This window comes from Bos grunniens, chromosome 2 (assembly GCF_055505025.1).
Source record: "Bos grunniens cultivar Pamir isolate PY7600 chromosome 2, Bosgru_T2T1.0, whole genome shotgun sequence".
In the NCBI taxonomy this organism is placed as follows: domain Eukaryota; kingdom Metazoa; phylum Chordata; class Mammalia; order Artiodactyla; family Bovidae; genus Bos; species Bos grunniens.
The window spans coordinates 30,491,449-30,516,136 of NC_141166.1; the positions used below are offsets into that span (position 1 = coordinate 30,491,449).

Here is a 24,688-nt window from a genome sequence, read left to right on the forward strand (position 1 = left end):
CAGCTTTCTTCACAGTCCAACTCTCACATCCATACATGACCACTGGAAAAACCATAACCTTGACTAGATGGATTTTGTTGGCAAAGTAATATCTCTGCTTTTCAATATGCTATCCAGGTTGGTCATAACTTTTCTTCCAAGGAGTAAGCGTCTTTTAATTTAATGGCTGCAGTCACCATCTGCAGTGATTTTGGAGCCCCAAAAAATGAAGTCTGACACTGTTTCCACTGTTTCCCCATCTATTTCCCATGAAGTGATGGGACCAGATGCCATGATCTTCGTTTGTGAATGTTGAGTTTTAAGCCAACTTTGTCACTCTCCTCTTTCACGTTCATCAAGAGGCTTTTTAGTTCTTCTTCACTTTCTGCCATAAGGGTGGTGTCATCTGCATATCTGAGGTTATTGATATTTCTCCTGGCAATCTTGATTACAGCTTGTGCTTTTTCCAGTCCAGCGTTTCTCATGATGTACTCTGCATAGAAGTTAAATAAGCAGGGTGACAATATACAGCCTTGACATACTCCTTTTCCTATTTGGAACCAGTCTGTTGTTCCATGGCCTGTTCTAACTGTTGCTTCCTGACTTGCATACAAATTTCTCAAGAGGCAGGTCAGGTGGTCTGGTATTCCCATCTCTTTCAGAATTTTCTACAGTTTATTGTGGTCCACACAGTCAAAGGCTTTGGCATAGTCAATAAAGCAGAAATGATGTTTTTCTGGAACTCTCTTGCTTTTTCGATGATCCAGCAGATGTTGGCAATTTGGTCTCTGGTTCCTCTGCCTTTTCTAAAACCAGCTTGAACATCAGGAAGTTCACGGTTCATGTATTGCTGAAGCCTGGCTTGGAGAATTTTGAGCATTACTTTACTAGTGTGTGAGATGAGTGCAATTGTGCGGTAGTTTGAGCATTCTTTGGCATTGCCTTTCTTGGAATGAAAACTGACCTTTTCCAGTCCTGTGGCCACTGCTGAGTTTTCCAAATTTGCTGGCATATTGAGTGCAGCACTTTCACAGCATCATCTTTCAGGATTTGAAAGAGCTCAACTGGAATTCCATCACCTCCACTAGCTTTGTTTGTAGTGATGCTTTCTAAGGCCCACTTGACTTCACATTCCAGGATGTCTGGCTCGAGGTCGGTGATCACACCATCGTGATTATCTGGGTCGTGAAGCTCTTTTTTGTACAGTTCTTCTGTGTATTCTTGCCACCTCTTCTTAATATCTTCTGCTCCTGTTAGGTCCATACCATTTCTGCCCTTTATTGAGCCCATCTTTGCATGAAATATTCCCTTGGTATCTCTAATTTTCTTGAAGAGATCTCTAGTCTTTCCCATTCTGTTGTTTTCCTCTATTTCTTTGCATTGATCGCTGAGGAAGGCTTTCTTATCTCTTCTTGTTCTTTTTTTTTTTTTTTTCTTGCTCTTCTTTGGAACTCTGCATTCAGATGCTTATATCTTTCCTTTTCTCCTTTGCTTTTCGCTTCCCTTCTTTTCACAGCTATTTGTAAGGCCTCCCCAGAAAGCCATTTTGCTTTTCTGCTTTTCATTTCCATGGGGATGGTCTTGATCCCTGTCTCCTGTACAATGTCACGAACCTCCGTCCATAGTTCATCAGGCACTCTATCTATCAGATCTAGTCCCTTAAATCTATTTCTCATTTCCACTGTATAATCATAAGGGATTTGATTTAGGTCATACCTGAATGGTCTAGTGGTTTTCCCTACGTTCTTCAATTTCAGTCTGAATTTGGCAATAAGGAGTTCATGATCGGAGTCACAGTCAGCTCCTGGTCTTGTTTTTGCTGACTGTATAGAGCTTCCCCATCTCTGGCTGCAAAGAATATAATCAATCTGATTTTGCTGTTGACCATCTGCTGATGTCCATGTGTAGCGTCTTCTCTTGTGTTGTTGGAAGAGGGTGTTTTCTATGACCAGTGCATTTTCTTGGCAAAACTCTATTAGTCTTTGCCCTGCTTCATTCCGTACTCCAAGGCCAAATTTGCCTGTTACTCCAGGTGTTTCTTGACTTCCTACTTCTGCATTCCAGTCCCCTATAATGAAAAGGACATCTTTTGGGGGCGTTAGTTCTAAAAAGGTCTTGTGCCTTCCCTGGTGGCTCAGAGGTTAAAGCGTCTGCCCGCAATGCGGGAGACCTGGGTTCGATCCCTGGGTTGGGAAGATCCCCTGGAGAAAGAAATGGCAACCCACTCCAGTATTCTTGCCTGGAGAATCCCATGGACGGAGGAGCCTGGCGGGCTACAGTCCATGGGGCCGCAAAGAGTCGGACACGACTGAGCGACTTCATTTTCACTTTCACTTTCTAAAAGGTCTTGTAGGTCTTCACAGAACCCTTCAACTTCAGCTTCTTCAGCGTTACTGGTCGGGGCATAGACTTGGATTACTGTGATATTGAATGGTTTGCCTTGGAAACGAACAGAGATCATTCTGATCATTCACCGCGCTGGCGGCTGCGACCTGCGCACTTACTGTGGCCGAGAGGAGCTACCCCACATCTGAGGTCAGGGGCAGAAGCCGGGAGGACCCCATGCCCGAGAGGAGGCGGCCAAGAGGAGTTACCCCACGTCCGAGGTCAGGGGCAGCGGCTAAGAGTGCCAGGCTACTACGGCGCAGGAACTGCCTAGAGGAGCTACCCCATGTCTCAGGTCAGGGGCGGCGGCCAGGAGGAGCAACCCCACCTCCAAGGAGCCGGGCCTAGAGGAAGTATTCCACGTTCAAGGTCAGAAGGGGCAGCAGTGGGGAGATACCCCTTGTCCAAGGTAAGGAACAGCAGCTGCGCTTTGCTGGAGCAGCCATGAAGAGATACCCCACGTGCAAGGTAAGAGAAACCCAAGTAAGAAGGCAGGTGTTGCAAGAGGGCGTCAGAGGGCAGACAGACTGAAACCATAATCACAGAAAACTAGTCAATCTAATCACACTAGGACCACAGCCTTGTCTAACTCAATGAAACTAAGCCATGCCCGTGGGGCCACTCAAGACAGGCAGGTCATGGTGGAGAGGTCTGACAGAATGTGGTCCACTGGAGAAGGGAATGGCAAACCACTTCAGTATTCTTGCCTTGAGAACCCCATGAACAGTATGAAAAGGCAAAATAATAGGATACTGAAAGAGGAACTCCCCAGGTCGGTAGGTGCCCAATATGCTACTGGAGATCAGTGGAGAAATAACTCCAGAAAGAATGAAGGGATGGAGCCAAAGCAAAAACAATACCCAGCTGTGGGTGTGACTGGTGATAGAAGCAAGGTCCGATGCTGTAAAGAGCAATATTGCATAGGAACCTGGAATGTCAGGTCCGTGAATCAAGGCAAATTGGAAGTGGTCAAACAAGAGATGGCAAGAGTGAATGTCGACATTCTAGGAATCAGCGAACTAAAATGGACTGGAATGGGTGAATTTAACTCAGATGACCATTATATCTACTACTGCGGGCAGGAATCCCTCAGAAGAAATGGGAGTAGCCATCATGGTCAACGGATGCAAAACACAGCGCAAAAAAAGAAGGAAAGTATGTAGATATTTAGGCAAAGAAGCATCACCAGCAAGCGCTGGCCGCTGGGAGTCGGGAGGAGTGGAAAGACGTGATCTCTTCCTGTAGTTTTGTGTTTTCAACAATGACCACGTATTGCTTTAAAATCCGAAAATCCTGGTAAGTCCTGGCGGACTTGGGCGGAGCGGGAATGGGCGGATGCGGGCGGGACCGGGGCGGACCCCAGCGCGTCGCAGGGGCCGGCGCGACGGGGCGGGGCGCGGAGGCCCAGCCCTGCCCAGGCCAGCGCGGGCTGTGCTGGACTCGCGACACCAGGAAGCCGGCGACGCACCGTCCGGAGCGCCAGGCAAGCCAGGGGCCCCGGGGCCGGCGGGCGCGGGGGACCGCAGACTGGCGGGGACTGGGCGGCGCCCCAAACTTTCTCGGAGTGTGCAGTGGGCCGGAATGGGGCTCTGTCGCCCTCAGTTTTGAGTTCTTCTCTGTGCGCCCCGGCGGGCGAGTGGCGCCTGTTTAGCTTTGGGAGTCCAGCCGCGGAGTTGTGGGCGCGGGTGATCAGGCTGGGGGCTCTGAGGGTGTCCCGGGCCCCTGCTTCCTATCGCGGATCTGTCGCCGGGCGTGTCCACAGGGCCAGCCCTAGGGTGGCCAGCTGTGCGTGGGATAAAGGGTGTCGGGCCTTCAGCTGGTGGGAGGGGGAGGGGAGGTGGCCCGGGCCTGGCCTGGCCGCCTCTGACGCCCTGGTGCCAGCTTGGGTGTAGACAGGTGACCGGGTATTTGAGTGAGGGAGAGAGCCGCTGGGAAGCCCCGGCCGCTCACATCCTTGGTGTGGGGAACTTGTCACCTCTGTCACCAGGCCTTTGCCTCAGTCCCCTCTACCCCACAGTGGTCTGGCCACTGCCCTCAGGCTGGGTTCTGAAAAGGACTAGCCAGTACTCTCTTCCTTGTGGCCTCTTTGGGTGGGAGTAAAAACCAAGCAGGAAAATGTGAGCGGGGAGAACCGTGGAGACAGCAGGAGGGAAGTGGAGGCAGGCCATTCGGAGGCTTGGCCCTGATCTTGTGGATTTTGCTCTAGCTGTTGTCTTCCCCGGGGTCTCCATCCCCTCTGATCCCACAGTGGCCTCTGGGGTTGGGATTGCCCTGAGGAGCCTGGTCATGGGATCGGGGGAGGTGGGGGTAGGCCTGGGAACTAGGGTCAGAGCCAGATGTCACGGAAGGTCCCTCTGGTGTCCAGTTCTCTGGGGCTCTGAAATATTCATCTCACTGGTGAGCTTTGGTTTCAAAGCTGGCGCCTTTGGTTTGGCCAGTGGTGGCAGGAGGAGCCAGGAGCCTTTGGGGCTGCTTTGTCTGGGGCAAAGGCAAGGGGGCAGCCATACTTCCTCCTCACCTGCCCACTCTCTCTCTCCAGCCACGAGGCTCCAGAGACCTGGTTTATAATTTAAAAGTGGTGGGACCACACAAGGGGTCAGGGGCCCTGACTTCCTCTCCTCTTGTGCCCTGACCTCAGCGCCTCACCTGTAAAAGTGGGCACGTCAGAGAGGTAATGACGGGGTACACCTCCAGTGTGGGGAGAACCTCACGTCATGAGCTGGGGTAATAGCCACCTCAGCTCATTCTCCTCCCATGGGAATGGCTCAGCTGGAAGAGCATTTACATCCCCCTAACTTGTCACCCTGGACCCTTCAGAAAGAGCAGAAGCCCCAGGGAAGGGACACATACTGTGTGTCTTTAGAGAGCTGCACCCGAAGGGCCAGAGAGTGGAAGCTCATACAGCAACTGGGGGAGAAGGTCTCTGCTAACCGTATGGCTAATCCTCATGTGGGCTTTCTGGAGTATTCTGATGGGAATGCAGAGGAAGGGATGGCCCTGATGGACTCTTCCACCCCTAAGATTCTGGGGATCTGGGCCCAAACCTGGGTCTTGTTTTAAAGTAGAAATGATATCTAGAAGTCCACAGGCCACAGTGCTGGGTACCTGGAGGACAGTCAGTACATTGGTCAGGGAGGAGAATGAGAGTAAGTCCTTGTTCTTATATATGTGAAAGTGACGGTCATGGTCGCTCAGTTGTGTCTGACTCTTTGTGACCCCATTGACTTTAGCCCACCAGGCTCCTCTGTCCATGGAATTCTCCAGGCCAGAATACTGGAGAGGGCAGCCATTCCCTTCTCCAGGGATCAAACCCAGATCTCCTGCACTGCAGGTGGATTCTTTACCAGCTGAGCCACCAGGGAAGCCCATTTGTTTGTATATACAATGATTGGTACTTTTCCTATTGCGTGAAGGTGATGTTAGGAATGGCAGCCTCCTGGCTCTTTGCTGCTTGGAGATGCCCCCAGCCCTTTGCAGAGTTCCACTTTGGAGTTTAGAGCAGCTGTGTGGGGATGGCAGAGAGGAAGAACCCTTGCGGAGGATCAGGGCATTGAGTTGGCCCTACAAGTGAGGGGGCACAGCTGGTACTGAGTGTGGCTGTTCCGAGGGGCTGGCTAAGGACAGGGGTTTAACAGGGTGATGAGTTAGGACATGAATCATTCCCAGGGCTATCTGTAAAACAGAGGTGGCCTGGTCAGCAGCCCACAGGATGGCAACTAGGTGTGACTGTATAAAAGTGTTTCAGGCTTAAGAAAGTTTGAAGGAAACAAAGTTGAATAGCTTTGCTCACTGCAGAACTTGGAAGCTTCCTATGCCATGGTGTCTCGTGAATTTCCAAAAGGGGATATGGATTCTCTGTTTCTGAGCTCATCCATGAACATGTCCTGGGGCAGGAGATCTCCTGGGGAGGAGAACATCTCCTTGTGTTCTTTAGAGCAGCCTGGGAAACACCTGGCTGGATGATTCTAGCTTTCTAGAGTCCAGAGAGGTAGGAGAGGGAGTTGTGGCCACTCCCACACCCAGTGCATACCCTGTGCCTCAGCCTCCTCCAGACCGGATAAGGATGAGGCTGCATCTGGCAGAAACTCTTTAGGAAGCAAGACATTTTGCCCTGAAGGTTTCTGCTCTGGTCTGTTAGCTGTTCTTTCAAAAGCAGACATTCTCAGAGTCTGAATGGACTTTGATCATTTGGTGATGGTAAAGAATCCTCCTGCAATGCAGGAGACCCTGGTTTGATCCCTGGGTCAGGAAGATCCCCTGGAGAAGGGAATGGCAACCCACTCCCAGTGTTCTTGCCTGGAAAATCCCATGGACAGAGGAGCCTGGCAGGCTACAGTCCATGGGGTCGCAAAGAGTTGGACATGACACTTGTTTTATGGATGAGGAAACTGAGTCCAGAGATGTGAAAAGACCCATCCTGACTCTCACAGTGGAGTTAGGACCAGAACCAGGACAAGAACTCAGCTCCCTGTGTTGTAAGCCAGGGCTCTGACAAGGATTGACTTTGGGATTGACAAGCGGAAAGGAATTGGTATCAACGAGAGAAAGGTCTTTACTTCCTCAGTCCGTCCATGTGTTGTTGGCTTGTTCACACAGGCGACTGTGTGATGGGGGCCTCAGGGACTTTGCCTCCAGGCAGATGTAAAAGCAAACGGCACCTTAAGTCAGACTTAAGTCAGACTTAAGTCAGATCTGGGTTCAAACCTATCTCTGCTGTTTGCCTGCTCTGGGACCTTGGATCAACTTCTCTCTGAATTTCAGTTTTCTCATCTGTAGGGTGGGGATAAGGATTGCACTTCATAGCGCCCTTGTGAGGAGCAGATGTCCTTGGTACCTGATAGTAGACAGTACTTGCTGCTCTAAGTGGTTCTCTTCCTTCCCTGCCCACTGCAGGAGGTGGGTATATCTCCCTTCTCCACTAGGGGTTGTTAATTATCTGTCTGCTTTCCCCCGCCTCATCTGGGAGTTGAAACTGAACTGAACTGAAAAGGCAGGAGAAGATGAAACACAAAGAAGGAGGTGGATGGGGCTGTGTTTCTGAAGCTGCATCCAGCCCCGGTTAATGCCGCCTGCTTTCCTTATCTGGACTTCCGAGCTGTTCTGGCTTGACTGGGGTCTCGGAAATCACCCGCACTAATGATGCTGAAGGGTTATGGGAGTACTGGGTGCCTGGGTCTTCCCATGGCTTCCCTTTCCCAGGAGACTAGAGCCACCTCAGTTTCCTGGAGACCAGGGCTGGGAGGGAGGTCTTGAGTTGGCAGCCTTATCTGTTTCTGAGCAGGAGGGCCAGGAGAACTGGGGGAGGGGAGCTGGTTGTGGCTCCGCCTCAGGGGTGTGTGCGCTGACGTCTGTTATTCTGTGTTCTCCGACAGTGGGCAGGGCTGGGAATGAAAGTTCCAAACCCATGACCAAGAGGGCCTTTCACTGGCTGGGCAGGAACTTCCTTGGCTCTGGGATTTCCTAGTCTGTCAAATGACCAGATGATTTCTAAAGTTTGTTCCAGCTCTGACGTTTTCAGTTTTCAGATCCTCTTGGCTTCATCCTGTTGACCTCCGAGGCCAGACAGTCAGAAGGCTAAATTGATTCTGGGCCCTTCGTCTGTGTGTCAGACATGGTGGCGAGCCCAGCCACTCCTGGATGGATCTTTTTTACTCCTCTGCCCTCCTGGCTCTGTGCTGGGTTAGGAGGGCCAAGTGTTTTCTTGGAGGGGAGAGGAGAGCTGGGGTGGGGGGTGGTTTGGGGTAGGGAAAGGGAGAGGAGGCTGTCACGAGAGACTTGGTCACAGTGGGCCAGGGGCTTTCCTGCTGGGTGGAGTTTCCTGAGATACTCACCCTGAGCTATTCTTTCCACTCTGGCCCTGGGCACCCGTTCCTGGCAGAGAGGAGCACGGGTTGCCGGAACCAGTCAGCTGCTCCTTTCCACCCCTCCCTCCAGCACACACAAACAGACATACACACACACCCTTTTGCTGTAACCCCAGTAGATCCAGCCTCCTCTCAGCAGATTCCAGAGGCTTAACCCTTCAGATGCCCTCCTCCCAGGGAGCCTGAACCTGGGCCCCAGCTGGCGGGGAGCACACTGGCCACACTGAGACAGCACCAGGGGAAGGAGCTGGCTTCCCCGAGGCTGCCTCTGAAAACCTGGACAGCCAACAAGTCCTGTGTTTGGGCCCTCCCACTTCTGATGGCTGGGTCTGTGGATCGTGTAGGAGAAAGGAGAGGTTCTGGCTCCTTCCTGATGGGTCATGAAAATGGGGGTCACAAAATGGGGAGCAAGGTTAGATCTAAATTGACAAGGGTGCGGTGGAGCCTGAATGCCTTGATAAAAGGCATCGTGAGGAAGCATGTTGTAATGATTCAAGCTCCTTGCCACAAAACAGTCTCGCTTCCTGTTGTGGGAATGTGTTGAGTAGAAACTGAATGCCTACTGTGTTTTAGGATAATTCAGGCTTCTGATGGGGCACCTTGAAGGTCCGTTTTAGCCCCTGGAGACCGAGCCCTTCCATTAGCTACCGGTGGAATTCAAATGACCCAATTCCTGGTTTCTGGTCTCTGGGCATCAAGTATCTGCACTCTGTCTCTGTATCTTCTCCCACTTCTTCCCCTTTCCTTTGGACTCCACTTTCTCCTGCAGCTTCCACCTTTAGTCATGAAAGTAGACTCAGACCACTTCTGCCTTTCCCTACTCCTGGTCACCTACCAGCCCCAAACTCGTCCCTAGCTGAGGCCTTGATGATGGGGAAGGGGTCAGGGCCGCAGGTAGGTCAGGCCCTGGCCAGGGAGCAGGCTCAGAAGCTGACCATGCTGGCAGCCCTGGGGCCCGAGGTTCCTGCCCATCTGGTCCTGCTCAGAGGGGGTGTGACTATGCCTAGCACTCCCCTGACTGGTCTGAACACTCTCCCCGTCTCCTGCGCACAGGCCTCTACACCAGAGAGCTGGGAGGTAGTTCTGGGCCCTGGCCCCTGCTTTATGGCCTGGGACAGGTTCCTCTACACCCCTCCCACTCCCAACCGTGGTGGACTGGCTGCTAAAGGGAGGGGTCAGCTTGCCTTAGATAGCGAGTTTCCTTTCAGTGCTGACGTTTTAAGAATCTCTATCTCTGATCACCCTCTTCTCCTGGTGGCTGCACAGAGATTGGGAACCATGGGGATGATGGAAGGGGCTGAATGGTTCAGTGTGCACTTGCTGTGTGAGCCCTCTTTTGTCAGTAGAGAGGCTGAGATGGGAAGCTGAGAAGTGATGAGTGGACAGAAAGGGGGATGAGGAGGAAAGCAGAGGGGTTCAGAGTTCTGGAATCTTTGGGAGGGAAAGCAGAGGGGTTCAGAGCTCTGGAATCTTTGGGAGCTGAGTCTTGCCTTTATCACACCCTAGCTAAGTCATCTTGGGCAAGTGACTTAATTCTTCTAAGCTTCTATTTTTTTGTTTGTAAACAGAGGTAATAATGTATCCACCCTATTGGGATATCATAAGAATTTAATGAAATAACAACTACAGGTAGTGTTCAGGTACCATTTTAAGTACTCTACACATATTTTTTCTTTTAAATGTTATAACAGCTCTGTGGAGGGTACTATTGTAGTGGTAAATCCACTTTCCAGGTGGAAAAACTGAGACACAGTGAGGTAAACTGGTTAATGCTGGTCTCTGGTGAGCATGGGCTGGTGGCCGAGCCCCCAGAGAACTGGACTGTGAGCTGCTGCACCCCCTGCAGAAAGTCTGGCTCCTCTGAAACCAGGAACATCACAGGGAGGGGTGCGGGAGGGCAGAGGGCGTCTCCGCGAGTCAACGGCCCTCTGTGCCAGGCCTAAACCGTGGCGTCCTGGGGGCCTATCCAAGGCCGGCCTTGCGCTTCCCTTGGGGAGGGACCTGTTTGTCTGGCTTGGCTTGAGGGGGTGGGGCAGCTGGCCCGTCGGGCAAAGGGCAGGCCCCACATAACTGGGCTCCTCAGATAAGTCCCAGGCCCGGAGTCTGTTAGAGCTGGACGTGAGCTCAGGGATCATCTGGGCCCCTCACCCCATTTCACAGAGGGGCACCCTGAGTTGCTGACAGGACCAGGTCATGGTGACATCATGGTCAGGCAGCCAGCTGGGGCCTCTGACCACAGGGTCCTCCCTGCCAGTGTCTCGTGGGTGTGTTGACCCTGTTGTCAGCTGGGCCCAGGGCAGTAATGACAGATAACCCTACTCCACGGGTGGCCTGCCCTTCCCGCTTCCTGCAGATGGGGAGCTGTCTTCCTGGTGGAGTTAAAGGGGTGTTTGGGGAGAGGGGGCAGTGGGGAGAGGAGACTCTTGCTTCAGGGGAGGAGGGTCTGGTTTCTCTTCCTTCCTTAAGAAGGTCTGTTAAGGAGATATACATATTGTAACTGTCTATGCTACCCTGACATAAACCACAAATGGTTTCAAAAACAGTTGCTCGCTCTGTTTCTTGAACTCACACCACTCAGTGTTGGGTCTTCCTGTTTCCCTCTGCTCCATTTCCTCAGAGCGCTCTACCCCAGCATGTGGGGCCTCCACCATGGCCCATGGTTTGCTGCCATACCCTGTCAGGAAGTTCCTTCTTATTTCTGACCTGACACACTCTTGCTGTCTGGTCTGTTCATTCTTGGAAAATGGAGAACGGCTTTCCTCAAAATAACTCTTTTAAGAGACTTGGCCTGTTACGTGAGCCCTCCTCCCCACCCCTCCCTGCCACCTTCCCCTCCCCTCTATGTTATCCCAGTCGAGAGAGAAGAGTTAGTTAGGACAGTTCTTTATCTGCTCCCTGAACTGTGCAGGGGGCCCTAAAAAGAAGGGTCTGTTCTGCCCTTCCGGCAGATCCTCTGTGCATGTCTGCTGACCTTGACCTGGGCATGTATCTTCCCTGTGGCATCCTGAAGGAAGATGTGCCCTTGGGAGACGCTTTAGGGGCGGCTGTGGCTCTCTGAAGGGGCCCAGACTCTATCAGGGCTCGGCCCTTCCAGGGACCTCCTCCTCAACTTTTCCCAAGCCCCCATCTCTGCCACCTCAGAGGGGGATACCAGGTCCAGAGGACAGTTATCTGGCATAAGAGACACAGAGAACATCGCATACTAGAGCGGACACCTAGACTTCCCTGGAGGTGCAGATGGTGAAGAATCTGCCTGCAAAGTGGGAGACCCTGGTGCAATTCCTGGATCAGGAAGATCCCCTGGAGAAGGAAATGGCTACCCGCTCCAGTATTCTTGCCTGGAGAATCCGACGGACAGAGGAGCCTGGCGAGTTACAGTCCGTAGGGTCGCAAATAGTCGGACATGACTAAGCAGCTAACACTTTCACTTTTACCCAGGATCAGGAAGACCTCGGCTCTTGGACTATTAAATGAGCTAGTTTTGTGATCTTGGGAGTCACTTTACTGCTCTGGGCCTGAGTCCCCCTGTGGAACTGAGCACTTGGGGCCGTACAGTCTGGGGGTCCCTTTGGGATGTTTCTGGGGTTCCCTTCCCCTCCTTCCTCTGCCCTTCCCCGGCCATGGGGCTCTCCTGCCTCAGAGAGGGCACTGGCTGGCTCTGGCATCACTCCTCAGTGGTCTAGCCTTTCTCAGCCGCCAACCCTGGGGGCAAACAGGCAGGAATCCCAGGGCCACCAGGGCCTGGCGTCTTGACCCTTCCCCAGGGGTTTGAGGGCCCTGAACTCCCTGGCATTCAACTCCCTGGCATGGCCCTGAAGCAACTGGTGGCAGCCACAGGCTGTCACATGCCTGAAGCTCCTCCTTGGCTGTAATTTGAAGGAACCAGAAAGTCCTGTCTCCAGCCTGCTTTTCTGTGCAGCCTCCCAGCCCCCAGGGGTCAGCCCATGTACCCACATGCTCAGGCCTCTCTGGCGGCCCCTGACTCAGCCTGACACCTTCCACAGCCTCGTGCCCTCCTCCTCTGGGCCTGGCAGCTCCGGCCCTGGGACCAGCTTGTTGTCTTCCATTTGAGGCCTTGGCTTCTCCCCAGCTCCGCCTTTCAGGCCTGCAGCTCCTGCCAGCTGTTGTGGGGGCTGGGCTGCCCCCTTCAGTGGGTCCTGGCTGGCTCTGTGACTCATCAGTGGCTTTGCTGGGGTCATCGGGCTCCTTCCCTGGTCACTGGAAGTGATCACTTAAGAGAACCCCCTGCTCTCATACCACCCATGTGACTGCCCCGGCTCCTGCGCTAAATCCCCACCTGCTGCTTTCCTATGACAGGAAACTGCACAGTGAGGAGGGGCTGGTGTGAGGGCAGAGGGGCAGGGGCTGAGCTGGTGGGGTGGGCGGGACTGCGGGCGTGGGCACAGTGGCCTGCAGGAAAATGACACTTGGTGCTGGAGAGACACTGAAGGTGTCCTCTCTGCAGAGGCAGGGTGGACTGGGGCTCAGTGAGCTGAGCCTATGCACTCATGACTGCTTTTCTCATTTCTGTTTCAGGTCTCAGCAGCTGGGGTCTCTCCTCAGCCTCTGAGCCATCATGTCCCATCCCAGTGCCCCTCCTCCATATGAGGACCGCAGCCCCCTGTACCCTGGCTCTCCGCCCCCAGGGGGCTACGGGCAGCCGTCTGTCGTGCCCGGGGGGTATCCCGCCTACCCACAGCCTGGCTATGGTCACCCTGCTGGCTACCCACAGCCTATGCCCCCAGTCCACCCGATGCCCATGAACTATGGTAAGTCCCTGCAGGGCAGCTGAGGGTGGGTGGGAAGAGGCAATACTGATGAGGCCACTTCCTTTCTTTACTTTGTAACTTCCTTCATCTCCTTTTTCATCTTCTCTCTAGCTCTCTCCTTCTGTTTCCCCATCTCTGTTACCTCTCTGCCTTTTCCTTCAGCTCCTAGCCCCCCCACCCCCGGGCCACCTGCCAGCCCCTTTATTCAGCAGGAGACTGAGTCTGTAAGACACACACCAGAACTTACACATCAGATGAGAAAGTGGCTATTGAAGGAATTACTTCAGGAGGCCATTTCTGTTTCCCTGCTAGGCAGTTGCCACTCATCCACAGCCCTCTCTTGTTTAGGAACTGCCGCTAAGAAGGAAATGGCAACCCACTCCAGTATTCTTGCCTGGAGAATTCCATGGATAGAGGAGTCTGGCAGGCTACAGTCCATGGGGTTGCAAAGTGTCAGACACGACTGAGCAACTAAGACTTTTCATTGGAACCTGAAGCACTTTTTTCTTTTTTTTAATATTCTCAGTGCTGACGGATCCTCATCTTTTAAGGTAACATCTGACTTGCAAACATCCACAACTCGTTTGGATGTTTGATAAACGTCATGGCTGGTAAATCTGGTGAGAAATGATATTAGAATGTGGTGAGATTTTCCTGTGTGGCTCGCCTGCGGATTTTGAAAGCAGATCCCAGGGAGGCACTTGAGGAATGCTTTGAGCCCCTGCAGCATCTTTGGAACCCTGGAGTGCAGCCAGCTCTCATCAGGCCGTTCGTGTTCTGGTGTGAATACCGGCACACCAGTCACATTTACAACGATGCTTTGTCCTGTGCACAGATAGCCCTGACGTTTCTGTTTTCCCAGAATCCTAACGCTTGCCTGATGGAGACCACAGTCTGCACACTCTGTCCTCTATCCTCCGCACGCATGTGCTATTTTTGTCTCCCTTTCCCTCCTTCAATCCCTGAGTCCCTGCTTTGACCCTACCAGCTCCTCTGACCCACACCTGCCTGGATTCCTTAAGATTTCGTGTTCCCTTGCCGGCAGGGGCGGCGGGTGTTCACACCCCTCAGTGGAATCATGCTGATGGAGTGCTTACACCTCAGGGCCCTCTCGGCCAGGGACCTATCGCTCCCTATAGTATCCACTCAGGTCACTCCGGGGGCACCTGGAGGACCAGCTGGGGAGAGGAATTCCTGAGTTTTGGCTGGAGATCCTTGAGACTGTTGAGATAGTGTTCCAGAGGCTTGGGGATTGAGGCCACAGGTCCCGGTTCCCCAGTTGGTCATGTGTGATCTGTCCCCAGGCGCAGGCCATGGCTATGATGGCGGGGAGAGAGCAGTGAGTGACACTTTTGGATCTGGAGACTGGGATGACCGGAAAGTCCGACACGCCTTCATCCGAAAGGTGAGATATGGGCTGGTGGGCAGGTGAATCTGGGCCACTGGGGCTGTGATTTGGCCCATTGATAAGAAGAGGGGTGAATGTGGAGTCCTGCCCTAAGCCACAGGTGGGAGGCTTTGCACCAAGGCCACAGAAGTGGAGCCCAGAACCAAGGTTACCTCCAAAACTAATTGAGCCCCAATGCCAAAAGCCCCCCTAATCATTACTAACAAGCTTCCTGACTCCCAATTAGGCAAAGATGCCAACTGCAGTAAACACTCGATAGCGCCTCAACCAGTCACCTGACGCCAACCTTCCAGGAATTTTCTTTGTCTTGAGGCTATAAAAATTGGCTATTAACCCATGAAAACTGTCGATTCTCCCTGGCTTTTCAGGAGTTGTCGGCTGCTGAGCTTGCAGTGCCCACTTTATCTGTGCTCTTCGTTCTGAACTCCTTTCTGCAATACTCTGTGTCTGGAAATTCTTTTCCATCCTGCGCTGGGACTGCCTCAACAGGAATGGCGGTCCTCTGGTCCACTTTAGCCTTGCGCTCTCCTCTGAGGGAACCCTAGCTCCTCTAAGCTGTGTTCACCCGCTTTTGCTTGTCTCTTCCTTGCCCTTGTTTTGGGGGGCAGGTTCAATCTGAACAGTCCTGCTGAAGTGTTCTGCCCTCTGCAAACTTCTTTCTCCTGTTACACTGCAGCAATTTGAAGCCAGAATTGATCACATGCACTCAGAGGCCCCTGCCCGCCATCTCACCTCGCCCCAGCACCTGCTCAGGGTAGAGAGATACCTGATCAACATTCAGGCTGAATTGCTGCAGGCGCAGAGGCCATACCCGGGAGTGTGGTGGGGCAGGGCAGAGGCAGGGCAGTGAATGTCAGTGAAGGCCAGGTGTTGGGCCAGGAAGGGGAGATGTCAGGAGCAGCGGGGTGGGACCAGCCCTGCGGGTGTGCACAGCATCTGAGCCACTCAGCATCTGAGCCAGACTCGTCACTGGGCTGGCCTCTCTGGCAGGCTGCAGTGCAGCTGGGGTGGGCTCTCAGGTGGAAAAGAAGAGTAGATCCTTCAAAATGAAGAAGGAACCTCCTCCCTACCTCTGGAAGATGGGAGCAGACCTAGAGTGGTAAGGTCTTTTGGGCTCCTTGGTCTCGGGGCTGGCTGCTTCCTGGGGGAAGGCTGGGAGCGGAGGGTGGTGACGGTGCTGTCCGGTGTCTCTATTCCAGGTTTACACCATCATCTCCATCCAGCTGCTCGTCACGGTGGGCATCATCGCTGTCTTCACCTTCGTGTGAGTCTCTGGGCCTCTCTGCACAGCTGAAGGCGGCTCTGGCGTCCTGGGCTCTGGGTCCCCTGCTGGGAGCATGGCTGGGGTGGGGCCCTTGACCCATGGACAGGAAGAGGGGCTTGGCTGCGGGTGCTGAGAGAAGATGGGGTAGGGCCTCGGCAGGGGGTGGACAGCCTTGGCATGACTCTTTTTGTGTCTTCTCTGCTCCACAGGAAGCCAGTCGGTGACTTCGTGAGGGCAAACATGGCCGTGTACTACGCATCCTAGTGAGTGTGCGCTCTTCTCTGCTTGGGGGCTGGGAGACGAGGGGTAACAACTGACTAGTAGGGATAGAATCCTTTCGGAGGGAGGGGTGTCCCAGTTGCCAGCTGTGCTGGGCCTTGTGGTGTGTGCTACTGAGTGTGAGTGTCAGGGGACTCCTGAGAGCGGGGGTGGGGGACCCATGGCTGCATGCATCCTGTAGGACAGGCCTCTGTTCTGGCCGCCTCTCCCTGCGGCCTCCTCCCAGGCCAGGCCCCCGCTCCGGCCACCTCTCTCTGTGGCTCCTGAGGCCTCCTCCAAGGCCAGGCCCCCACTCCGGCCACCTCTCTCTGTGGCTCCTGCGGCCTCCTCCCAGGCCAGGCCCCTGCTCTGGCCACCTCCCTCTGTGGCTCCTGCGGCGGCCACCTCTCTCTCTGGCAGCTCCTCCTCCGCCTCCCAGGCCTGGCCTCCTGTTACTGATGGCCTCAGTGCCTGTGGCCAGGGTGATCCTGTCCTGCTGGGCAGCTTTCCCTTAGACTTCTAGACGCCTCTCTGGGCCTCCAGTCTGCCAGGCTGGTGAGTGCCACCAGGCTGGGCCAGGAGGGGGCTGAGGGGCACAGTGGGCCTGAGACTACTTCCCTGTCTCTTTCTTCCCAGTGCTGTCTTCCTGGTCACATACCTGACCCTCGCCTGCTGCCAGGGACCCAGGTGAGTCCCAGAGACTTAGCCCATGGGAAGGGATGGCGGGGGGGGCAAGGACATGCACGTGTGCCATATCGCTTCAGTCGTGTCCAACTCTTTGTGACCCTGTGGACTGTAGCCTGTCAGGCTCCTCTGTCCATGGGATTCTCCAGGCAAGAATACTGGAGTGGGTTGCCATGCCCCCTCTAAGGGATCTTCCCCACCCAGGGATCGAACCTGAGTCTCTTATGTCTACCTGCCTTGGCAGGCGGGTTCTTTACCACTGGCGCCACCTGGGAAGCCCCCTTATAGCATCTGAGTAGAGACTTAACCAACAGTGATGATGATGATGATGAAGGTGAAGAAGATGGTGGTGGCAGCTACTGGCTATTCTCAGCTGGGTGCCAAGTGCCTTGTGTGTGCAGGATCTATTTAGCTATTTAGCTGTTATTCTTATAGCTACCCTACAAGATACGTGGCATTTTAACCCTTTAATAAATAGGAAGAACCCAAGGCTCAGAGAGGCCAAGGAACTTTCTCACAGTCACACAAGCAGTCAAAGAGCTGCGGACAAATCCAGGTCTCTGTGGCCCCACAGCCCAGGTCTGTCTTGTTCCCCCTGCTGTCTCTGCATAGAACACGAGCAGGTCCCCAGGGCCATGCCAGCCTCCTCTCCCTCGAGTCCAGGCCTCATTCTCGAGGTGCACAAGCCAGGAACTTCCTTCTGAGACCTGGCCAGCCACACGCCACTAAGTCATGGTTTCTTTCCCTTCAGACGCCGTTTCCCATGGAACATCATCTTGCTGATCATCTTTGTGAGTCAGAGGGTCGGGGGAGGGGGTGGAGCTGGTGAGGGAGGGCTGGGCCCAGGGAAGGAATGGGACCCTGTGGGGGAAGATGGCCCTGGCTCTCTCCCCGACCTGCCTCTGCCCTCGGTTTCCTTGTGGCTGCCACTTTCATGCGAGGTGACACGTACCACCAGCTGTGGTAGTGTCCCCAAATCATGCCTCCAGGGTTCTGTCTGCCCCCTCTTTTTAAAATTGATTTTAATTTTGTTGTTGATTTATTTATTTGGCTGCACTGAGTCTCAGTTGCGGCATGTGGGATCTAGTTCCCTGACCAGGGATCAAATCTGGGCCCCTGCATTGGGAATAAAGAGTCCCAACCGCTAGACCACTTGGGAAGTCCCTCTTTTTTTAAAAAAATATATATTTTTGGCCACACCACGGGGCATGTGGGATCTTAGTTCCCTGACTAGGGGACAAACCAGCGCCCCCTGCCTTGGAAGCTTGGAGTCTTAACCACTGAGCCACTGGGGACGTCCCACAGGCTCCATGAAGTGTCTCACTCGTCTCTCTTCTTCCCTCAGACTCTTGCCATGGCCTACATGACTGGCACCATCTCCAGGTGCGTTCAGGGGCAGTCGGTACACGGTAGTGTGTTTTATAGGGGATTGGGGCACCCCTGGGCTGGCAGCCGCCCGTATGGCTGCATGCTGGGCACGGTACCTCCAGAAAGCTGTATTTTGAAGTCATTTGTGCATGGCTTATGCCTCTGGCTTCTCTTAATTCCTTCCCTGCAGTGTGTATAAAACCAAAGCTGTCATCATTGCAATGATCATCACTGCTGTGGTGTCCATTTCAGTCACCATCTTCTGCTTCCAGACCAAGGTGAGGGCACTGGAGGGCCGGCCCCTCCCTGGCCACCCCATCCCCCTTTCTTATACAGACCTGATCTTCTGGGCCTGGCACTTGAGCAGGCCTGGGAGGACCCAGATCCTTATACTAGGGGTCTCCCTCAGAGACCCGAAGCCCCTTCCCTTCACATTTACATCCACAACTCTGCTTCCTGTCTGTCCTTAGAATGCCATGGTCACTCCCGAGTGCCCCAGGAGGCAGCACTGAGCCCCCTGGAGGAGGCAGGGCCTGGCTGGCCGGGCTGCTAGTTGTGGCCCATCTGACACATGCCTCCCTCTCTCTTCCTGGCAGGTGGACTTCACCTCGTGCACAGGCCTCTTCTGTGTCCTGGGAATAGTGATGACAGTGACTGGGATTATCACTGTCATTGTGCTGGTCTTCAAATACGTGAGTGTCCCGGCAGAGCTGGGGTCGGTGAACCCAGTGCTCAGGGCAGACTTTCTGTATATCTCTGTGCGGCAGGCCCCATGGGCCTCTGGACGGCTCTGGGTTCCAGAACCTCTCAACTGGCTAGCCAAAGCACCTGTGCTGAAGCGCCATCCTTTGGACTGGGGTATCAGTGGAGACCCAGGTCCTGGGAGCCATAGCACCTGAGGCCCCAGACAGCATCATGGGATTCCTATGAGAAGCAGCAGTGTGATCTGCTGCCAATCAGAGGCAGGTTGGCAGAGGAATCCAGAGGGCAGAGATGGGCTCAGCTGGAAGGGCCCTTAGGGACCGCTGTATCTCCTCTTTGTCTCTAGGCAGCAGGGGGCAGCATGTGAGGCCCTCGGCTGACGGGAGCTTTGCGGTGGGAAGGGGAAGCACGTGAGGGAGAGTGAACGTGACAGGAGCCTGCCCATGTGACCGAGGCTGGCCCTGCCCTGGACAGGTCCCTGGAGGGCTGCTGACAAGGCTGCCCTGGGGGTGCTCCCTGACTCTGCTGTTCACCTGGTGGTTAGGGGGTGTCCCTCTTAGGCTGGGCTGCAGGAACATGGTCTAGTGACTGCTGACGTGACCAAGGGTAAAGGTGATGGGGCTCTTCAAGGAGTGCACGGCTGGGCCTGCCCTCCCAGAGCCATAGCTCAACCACTTTCTTCCAGAAGCAGAGTGGACACCTCTGTACCTTGACTAACTGGAAATTGGTTTGGCTAAAAGATGCTGTGATTGATTTCATATAGCCATTGGACGATGGCCTCTGTTTTCTCTGCCAAACATGTTAGCATTCTTAATTTCTCCCAGGATCTGGAAGGGAGAGGTAGTTCTCTCATGGATCTTCCCATGTGGCCAGAATCCCAGGGGGGGAGATGGTCCTGAGCGCCTGCCTCAGTCTGGGCTTTGCCAAGTTTCCTAATGCCATCCCTGTCCTCTCCCCCCAGGTTTACTGGCTGCACATGGTCTATGCCGCTTTGGGGGCCATTTGTTTCACTTTGGTAAGATCCTGCCCACTCTAGGAAGGGGAGTGGGAGGTATGGGACCGGGTGGGTGCTGAATGTAGGCTGCTTGAGAAGCAGGGAGTGGGGCCACGGCTGCCTTTCCCTACTGTCTAGAGGTTCCACTGATTTCCTGGGCATTCCTGTCTTTAATTCACATTGCTTGCTTTGAGAATACTCAGTAAGCCGTATTCCAGAGGCAACACTTTTCCAGTGTCGCTCTCCCTTTCTGGACTGTGAACTGCTTAAAGACAGAGACCATGCCTTCTGCTGTTTGTTAAAGTGTTCCCTAAGCACACCTCATGGCCCTGAGGCTCCCAGGACAGGTCTGTGGGCCACTGAGCCCCTGGATCCTCATGCGTGGGTTCTTGTCCCTGCAGTTCCTGGCCTATGACACACAGATGGTCCTGGGGAACCGGAAGCACACCATCAGCCCGGAGGACTACATCACCGGTGCCCTGCAGATCTACACAGATATCGTCTACATCTTCACCTTTGTGTTGCAGCTCGTGGGGAGTCGCGATTAAGGAGCACCTCCAGGGCTTTCCCTTCCCTAGAGGGCTGGGCCCTATGATCCTGGTCTGGGCCTACACCCATTTCCTTCTCAAGTAATACGCCCATTTTTCTTTCTGTCCCGGGATGGGCAGCTTCTCTCGCTGTGGATGTATAGGTACCTGGTGGGGCTGGAGGAACTAGGGACTAACTCTTGCCCTTAGTGGACAGAGCTGGGCCAAAGATGTGTGTTTTCCCTCCACCCCACTACAGGGCACCAAAGCCTTAACAGCTGGGGTTGGAGTCAGGTGGGGTGAAAAGAGCCTGTTCTGTAGCTAAAAGGGAACATGAGAAGGAGAAGGGACTTCCTGGTGATAAGGTTTCCCCTCCCACTCCCGCCAGGGGCTTCTGGGCTTGACAGCTGCAACATTTTTCCTCTCTCAATCCCAACAAACCCAGAGAGCTGTCCCCTGCCTCCTGGACTCATACCTTGTACTTTTTGGCAACCTGTGGCACCTTTCAACACAGGAAGGTAGAGGGGGTTTGTCTCCCCTGCTTCAACCCCTTCTTTTGATAGCATATATATGATGGTCTTCTGGGTCAGAGGTGGGGAGGAAGTGGAGAGTGAGCCAAGTCAAGCACTGAGGCCAGTTGAGAGCAGCATCTGTTCAAGGCTTCCTCAGGGCTTGTGTGGTAGACAGCAGGCCCCCCGGCAGTCACCTGGTTCTCTGAAGCTGCCTGGGGCCTCTCTGGTACTTTTGAGATCTCTATAGTCTGTGGGACCACTTGCTTCCTGTGCTCAGGCTGCTCAGAGTAGAAAGTGAGGGCAGAAGTCAGGAGATGGGTGGTGTGTAGGATCACTATGGCCAGAAGTAACTAGGGTGAAGAGAGCCTAGGGTGTGGGCAGGGTCCCCCACCCTGTCGGAGAGATATGGAAGCCTATGTGGTACCCAACGGGCTTCCCTTCTGCTAACTGGGGAGGGCCCTGAGAGGAAGAAGCCCCTCTTAGTCTGTGAACTCATGCTGAGGGGATTTAAGATGCCCCATCTCTCCAGCCAACTACCGCTTTCTTCATGACACCAAGTGCCTCAAGCTGCAATGGGGAAGAGGGACAAGGGTCACTCTACGGGGTAGGGGTGGAAACCAAAACAGCCCAAGGATATAATTAGGACTTCTTTATTAAGTATTTGGTCCTAAATATATCCCACAAAGGGACGTAACTAGAAATAAAGTTTTATGTTTAGAAGGTAAAACCCTGTTTGGCTCTGGTTTTTCTTCACTTTAAGGGGTCAGTTCTCGGAGAACTAGTCTGGCTCTGCCCAAAACATCCATATCCTATCCTTGCATTCTGGCTTGGTACCTTCTACGATAACCAAATATACTTTGTCCCAGCACTTCCTGGTGATGGATGGCTCAACCCCAGGTCTGGCAGGCACTGCTCAGATTCATAGCACATGACCTTTTGTGAATCACAGACCCTTCACAAAAGCACACGAGAGCTATAAACGGTCTTCCCCTCAAAGCTCTATGTGTACACACAGTTTTGCCTGTGGGGGTCGGGGTGGGAATGGACCACAGTGTTCAGGTTTAGAACTCCTGCCTTAGAAATCACTAGTTCAATCCCTCTTACAAACGAGGAAACTGAGGCCCAGAGAGGTTGAGTCATTTGGACTCAGCTGAGATTAAGTGTCTTTGAAAAACTCCACACCCTGAACACCCTCTTTGAGTCTGAGTGGAACCCCACCCTCCTGGCCAGCAGCTCTGAGGGCTCACTCCCCAGGGCCTGAGCCTAGGCTTGTACTTAAGTCTCTGTGGTTTCCCCAACTATTCAGCCTAGAACACTGAGGCTTCTGTGAGAGGGAGTACACAGGAGTAACCAACCCCACCCTGTGCCCCTCCCATCCCAGGGGACTCACAAACCCAGTCCGGGTTCCTTTCCACTCAGACACTCGGTAACTTTATTTGCCTTTGGCTGGGTTTTCAGGAGGAATGGGGCTGGCAGGAGCCTGGGCTTCGTGCGCCCTCTGGTGGGCCTCAGAGGCAAGGACCAGAAAGGACTGGACAGTCTGTAGGCCACAGTCAATAGAGTTTAGGGGAGGGCTGCAGTGCTCCTCAGGACTGCACCCCCGACCCAGCTTCAGGAGATGGGGCATGACGGGAGGAGGCCCTGAACCTCTGGCTCTCATACTCGCCCGTGTTGGATGCCCGCATGTTCTGCCGAGCCTTCATCTGCTTCAAACGGTCCTTGTCCACTTCCCGCTTGGTGAGGATGAAGAGGAGGATACCACAGGGGAAGCCGATGGCCCTAGGGGTGGGGAGATGTGCGTGGGATTTGGGGAGGGGCCAAGCCTCAGCCAGAGGAGCTGGGCAGAACCTCATTCCAGCTTCATCAACTGCACCAACACTGTAATGCTACTCGCATTTATTCAGCCTCAGTGCTGGCTGCTGGAAGGCTCCGCGCGAATCGGATCCTGCCACTGCCCTGCTCAAAACCCCGCAACAGCTCTCCATCACTTCCCGGCCAAGTCCACCAAACTCTAGGCACAGCACAAAAGGCCTTGTGGTTGGGTCTCTGCCCACCTTGTCATTCTTTTTCCCTTTAGTCTGACACTCCTTAGCATGAGCCCTGCCAGCCTGCCCTAACAACTGTGCAGGGTTCTCCGGACAGCCCATCCTCTTTCCCTCTCCAAGTCTTGGCAAAAGTTCCCTCTGCCTAAACTGCCCCACACCCCATCCCTGATTCTCCTTAACATGAGCAACTGCTATGTGGGAGGCACTTGGCGTGGGGAAAGGGCGTGGAGTTATAAGACCTGGTGAAAACCCAGCTCTGAGCCTCAGTTCCCTCCTCTGTAAAATAGGGATGTCCTATTTATCTCAGAAAGACTAAAACAATACACAGTAAAGGACTGGCACACCTCGGGTGCCGGAAAAAAAAATTAATTTCTCCCTGCTTTTAATACTGCTCAAGCCTGGCAAGCTCCAGTCCATGGGGTTGCAAAGACTCGGACACGACTGAGCGACTGAACAACAATGTATTAAGATCAGAATCAAATCCAAATAACAATGCACTGAACATCTTACAGGTGCTGCTACTGTATAACTAACATAATCTTGCATGATCTCAATTAAAACCTCAATTGGGTCCTGCCCCAAGCTCCCAAAAGAGAGGATGAGGTCATAGACCGAAATCTGAATCAGATTAGCTCAGCTCAGCGCACAGAAAACCCACTCTCTCTCCAGTTCAGACTTTGCCACCTCCCTCCCCTGCTCCAGTCCTCTGAGGTTCCAGTCCTCACACCCAGCCATTCTGTCCCGGCAACCCTGGATTCAGTTCATCACCTGACACTTGGAGAAGTTTGTGGGTCCCACCCGCCCCTGGTGCCACTCCCCATTGGTGGGCAAAGAGTTAGTTAAAACTTACCAGGCTAGTCCCACAGCTTTCATGGGGTTCTTGCCCCTCTTTCTGGGGATGTATTCCAGCTCAGGGGAGAGGGGCTCAGGCTCCTCCTTGCACTCTGGGGAGCTGTGGCTTTGCAGTGCCCGACTCCTGTTCTGGGAAGCCTTGTTAGCAGTGGCTCCTGAGAGAATCCCTGTGAATGGAGGCAAAGAAGGTCAGCTAAGAGAAGAGAAGAAAGCCTAGGGAAGAGTGGTTGAGATCTGAGGAAGGGGAGTGACTGCAGTTTGGAGTAACAGGTGCCTGGGAGAGTCCAGAGGGAAATGGGAAAATCGCCATCGAGGTGGCACCTTTGAAAGCCGCTTCCACGTCACTGCGGGCTCATCACCCTGGTGCCGGGAGAGCAAGCTTCGCTGTTCTTCATCTCCTCAGACCTCAGGATGTGAAGGGACTGCAGTGGGGCTCGCGTGAGACGTATGAAAGAAAATCCGAGACATGGCTTGCAAACTGCAGAATGTTAGCACTGGAGGGGGAGCTTAAAGGTATTCTACTCCATCCCCTCACTTTATAGAAGAGGAAACTGAAGCCCCAAGAGACGAATTGCTTCGCCCAAGGTCAAACTGCTAATTATCCGGGGCTAGAACCCAAGCCTCCAGAAGCCCAGGGCTCTTTTCCTCTGCACTGCGGTGAGTGTTAAACACCTGGAGCGCGGGAGTCTAAAAGGCTTCCTTGAGGCTCCCTTTCCGTGCAAGACCCCAGAGGTGTCGTAGGCTGAGGGATGGACTGGTTGACTTTTAAAGAGCACCTTTTAGCCCCCAGACTCTTTAAAATCCTGCAGAGGGATGCGGACAGCAATCGACAGCCCTGAACTCCTGCTACAGCTTAGCGGGATGTGAAAAAAAGGGTATCCCCTCCAGTCCTGCCCTCCCCGGGGTCCCTCTCCTTACCCCGGAGGACGCGGGCATTTCTCGCCCCCCGGCCCTTCAGCGCCGTAGCAGCTACCACCGCCGCCATGTTCAGATCCCAATCCCACCCCCCCTTCACCGCAGTCCCCGCTGGGAATTGTAGTTTGCGTAAGGGGCCTCTCCCGCTGTATCCGTCCGGCC

The 24,688-nt window shown here is 53.9% G+C and overlaps 2 protein-coding genes across 4 annotated transcripts in view; one reads left to right on the forward strand and one right to left on the reverse strand.

The window, feature by feature from the left end:
• PNKD (PNKD metallo-beta-lactamase domain containing) overlaps positions 1–24,621 on the reverse strand; it is a 72,853-nt gene extending 48,232 nt beyond the window's left edge. The window contains exons 1-3 of one of the 2 annotated variants that reach the window (XM_086340431.1): positions 24,530–24,621; positions 23,610–23,778; positions 22,119–22,493 (exon numbers count right to left, since the gene is read on the reverse strand). In XM_086340431.1, the coding sequence (XP_086196557.1) occupies positions 22,301–22,493; positions 23,610–23,778; positions 24,530–24,596 (429 nt within the window). In that variant the 5' untranslated portion in view covers positions 24,597–24,621 and the 3' untranslated portion in view covers positions 22,119–22,300. Of the gene's footprint in view, positions 1–22,118; positions 22,494–23,609; positions 23,779–24,529 lie in introns of those variants that run through there. The other variant, XM_086340418.1, reaches the window with a different exon arrangement.
• On the forward strand, positions 3,801–21,441 carry TMBIM1 (transmembrane BAX inhibitor motif containing 1). 2 transcript variants are annotated; one of them, XM_086340545.1, is made up of 12 exons: positions 3,801–3,847; positions 12,765–12,997; positions 14,302–14,402; positions 15,605–15,669; positions 15,879–15,932; positions 16,564–16,614; positions 17,363–17,402; positions 17,957–17,994; positions 18,170–18,257; positions 18,576–18,671; positions 19,643–19,696; positions 20,077–21,441. In XM_086340545.1, exons 2-12 carry the CDS (start codon positions 12,805–12,807, stop codon positions 20,221–20,223), a joined length of 927 nt encoding a protein of 308 aa, XP_086196671.1. In that variant the 5' UTR covers positions 3,801–3,847; positions 12,765–12,804; the 3' UTR covers positions 20,224–21,441. The 2 variants fall into 2 exon arrangements, with proteins under 2 accessions (XP_086196671.1, XP_086196682.1); XM_086340556.1 differs by lacking the exon at positions 3,801–3,847 and adding an exon at positions 7,139–7,260.
• Positions 24,622–24,688: the final 67 nt, after the last annotated feature.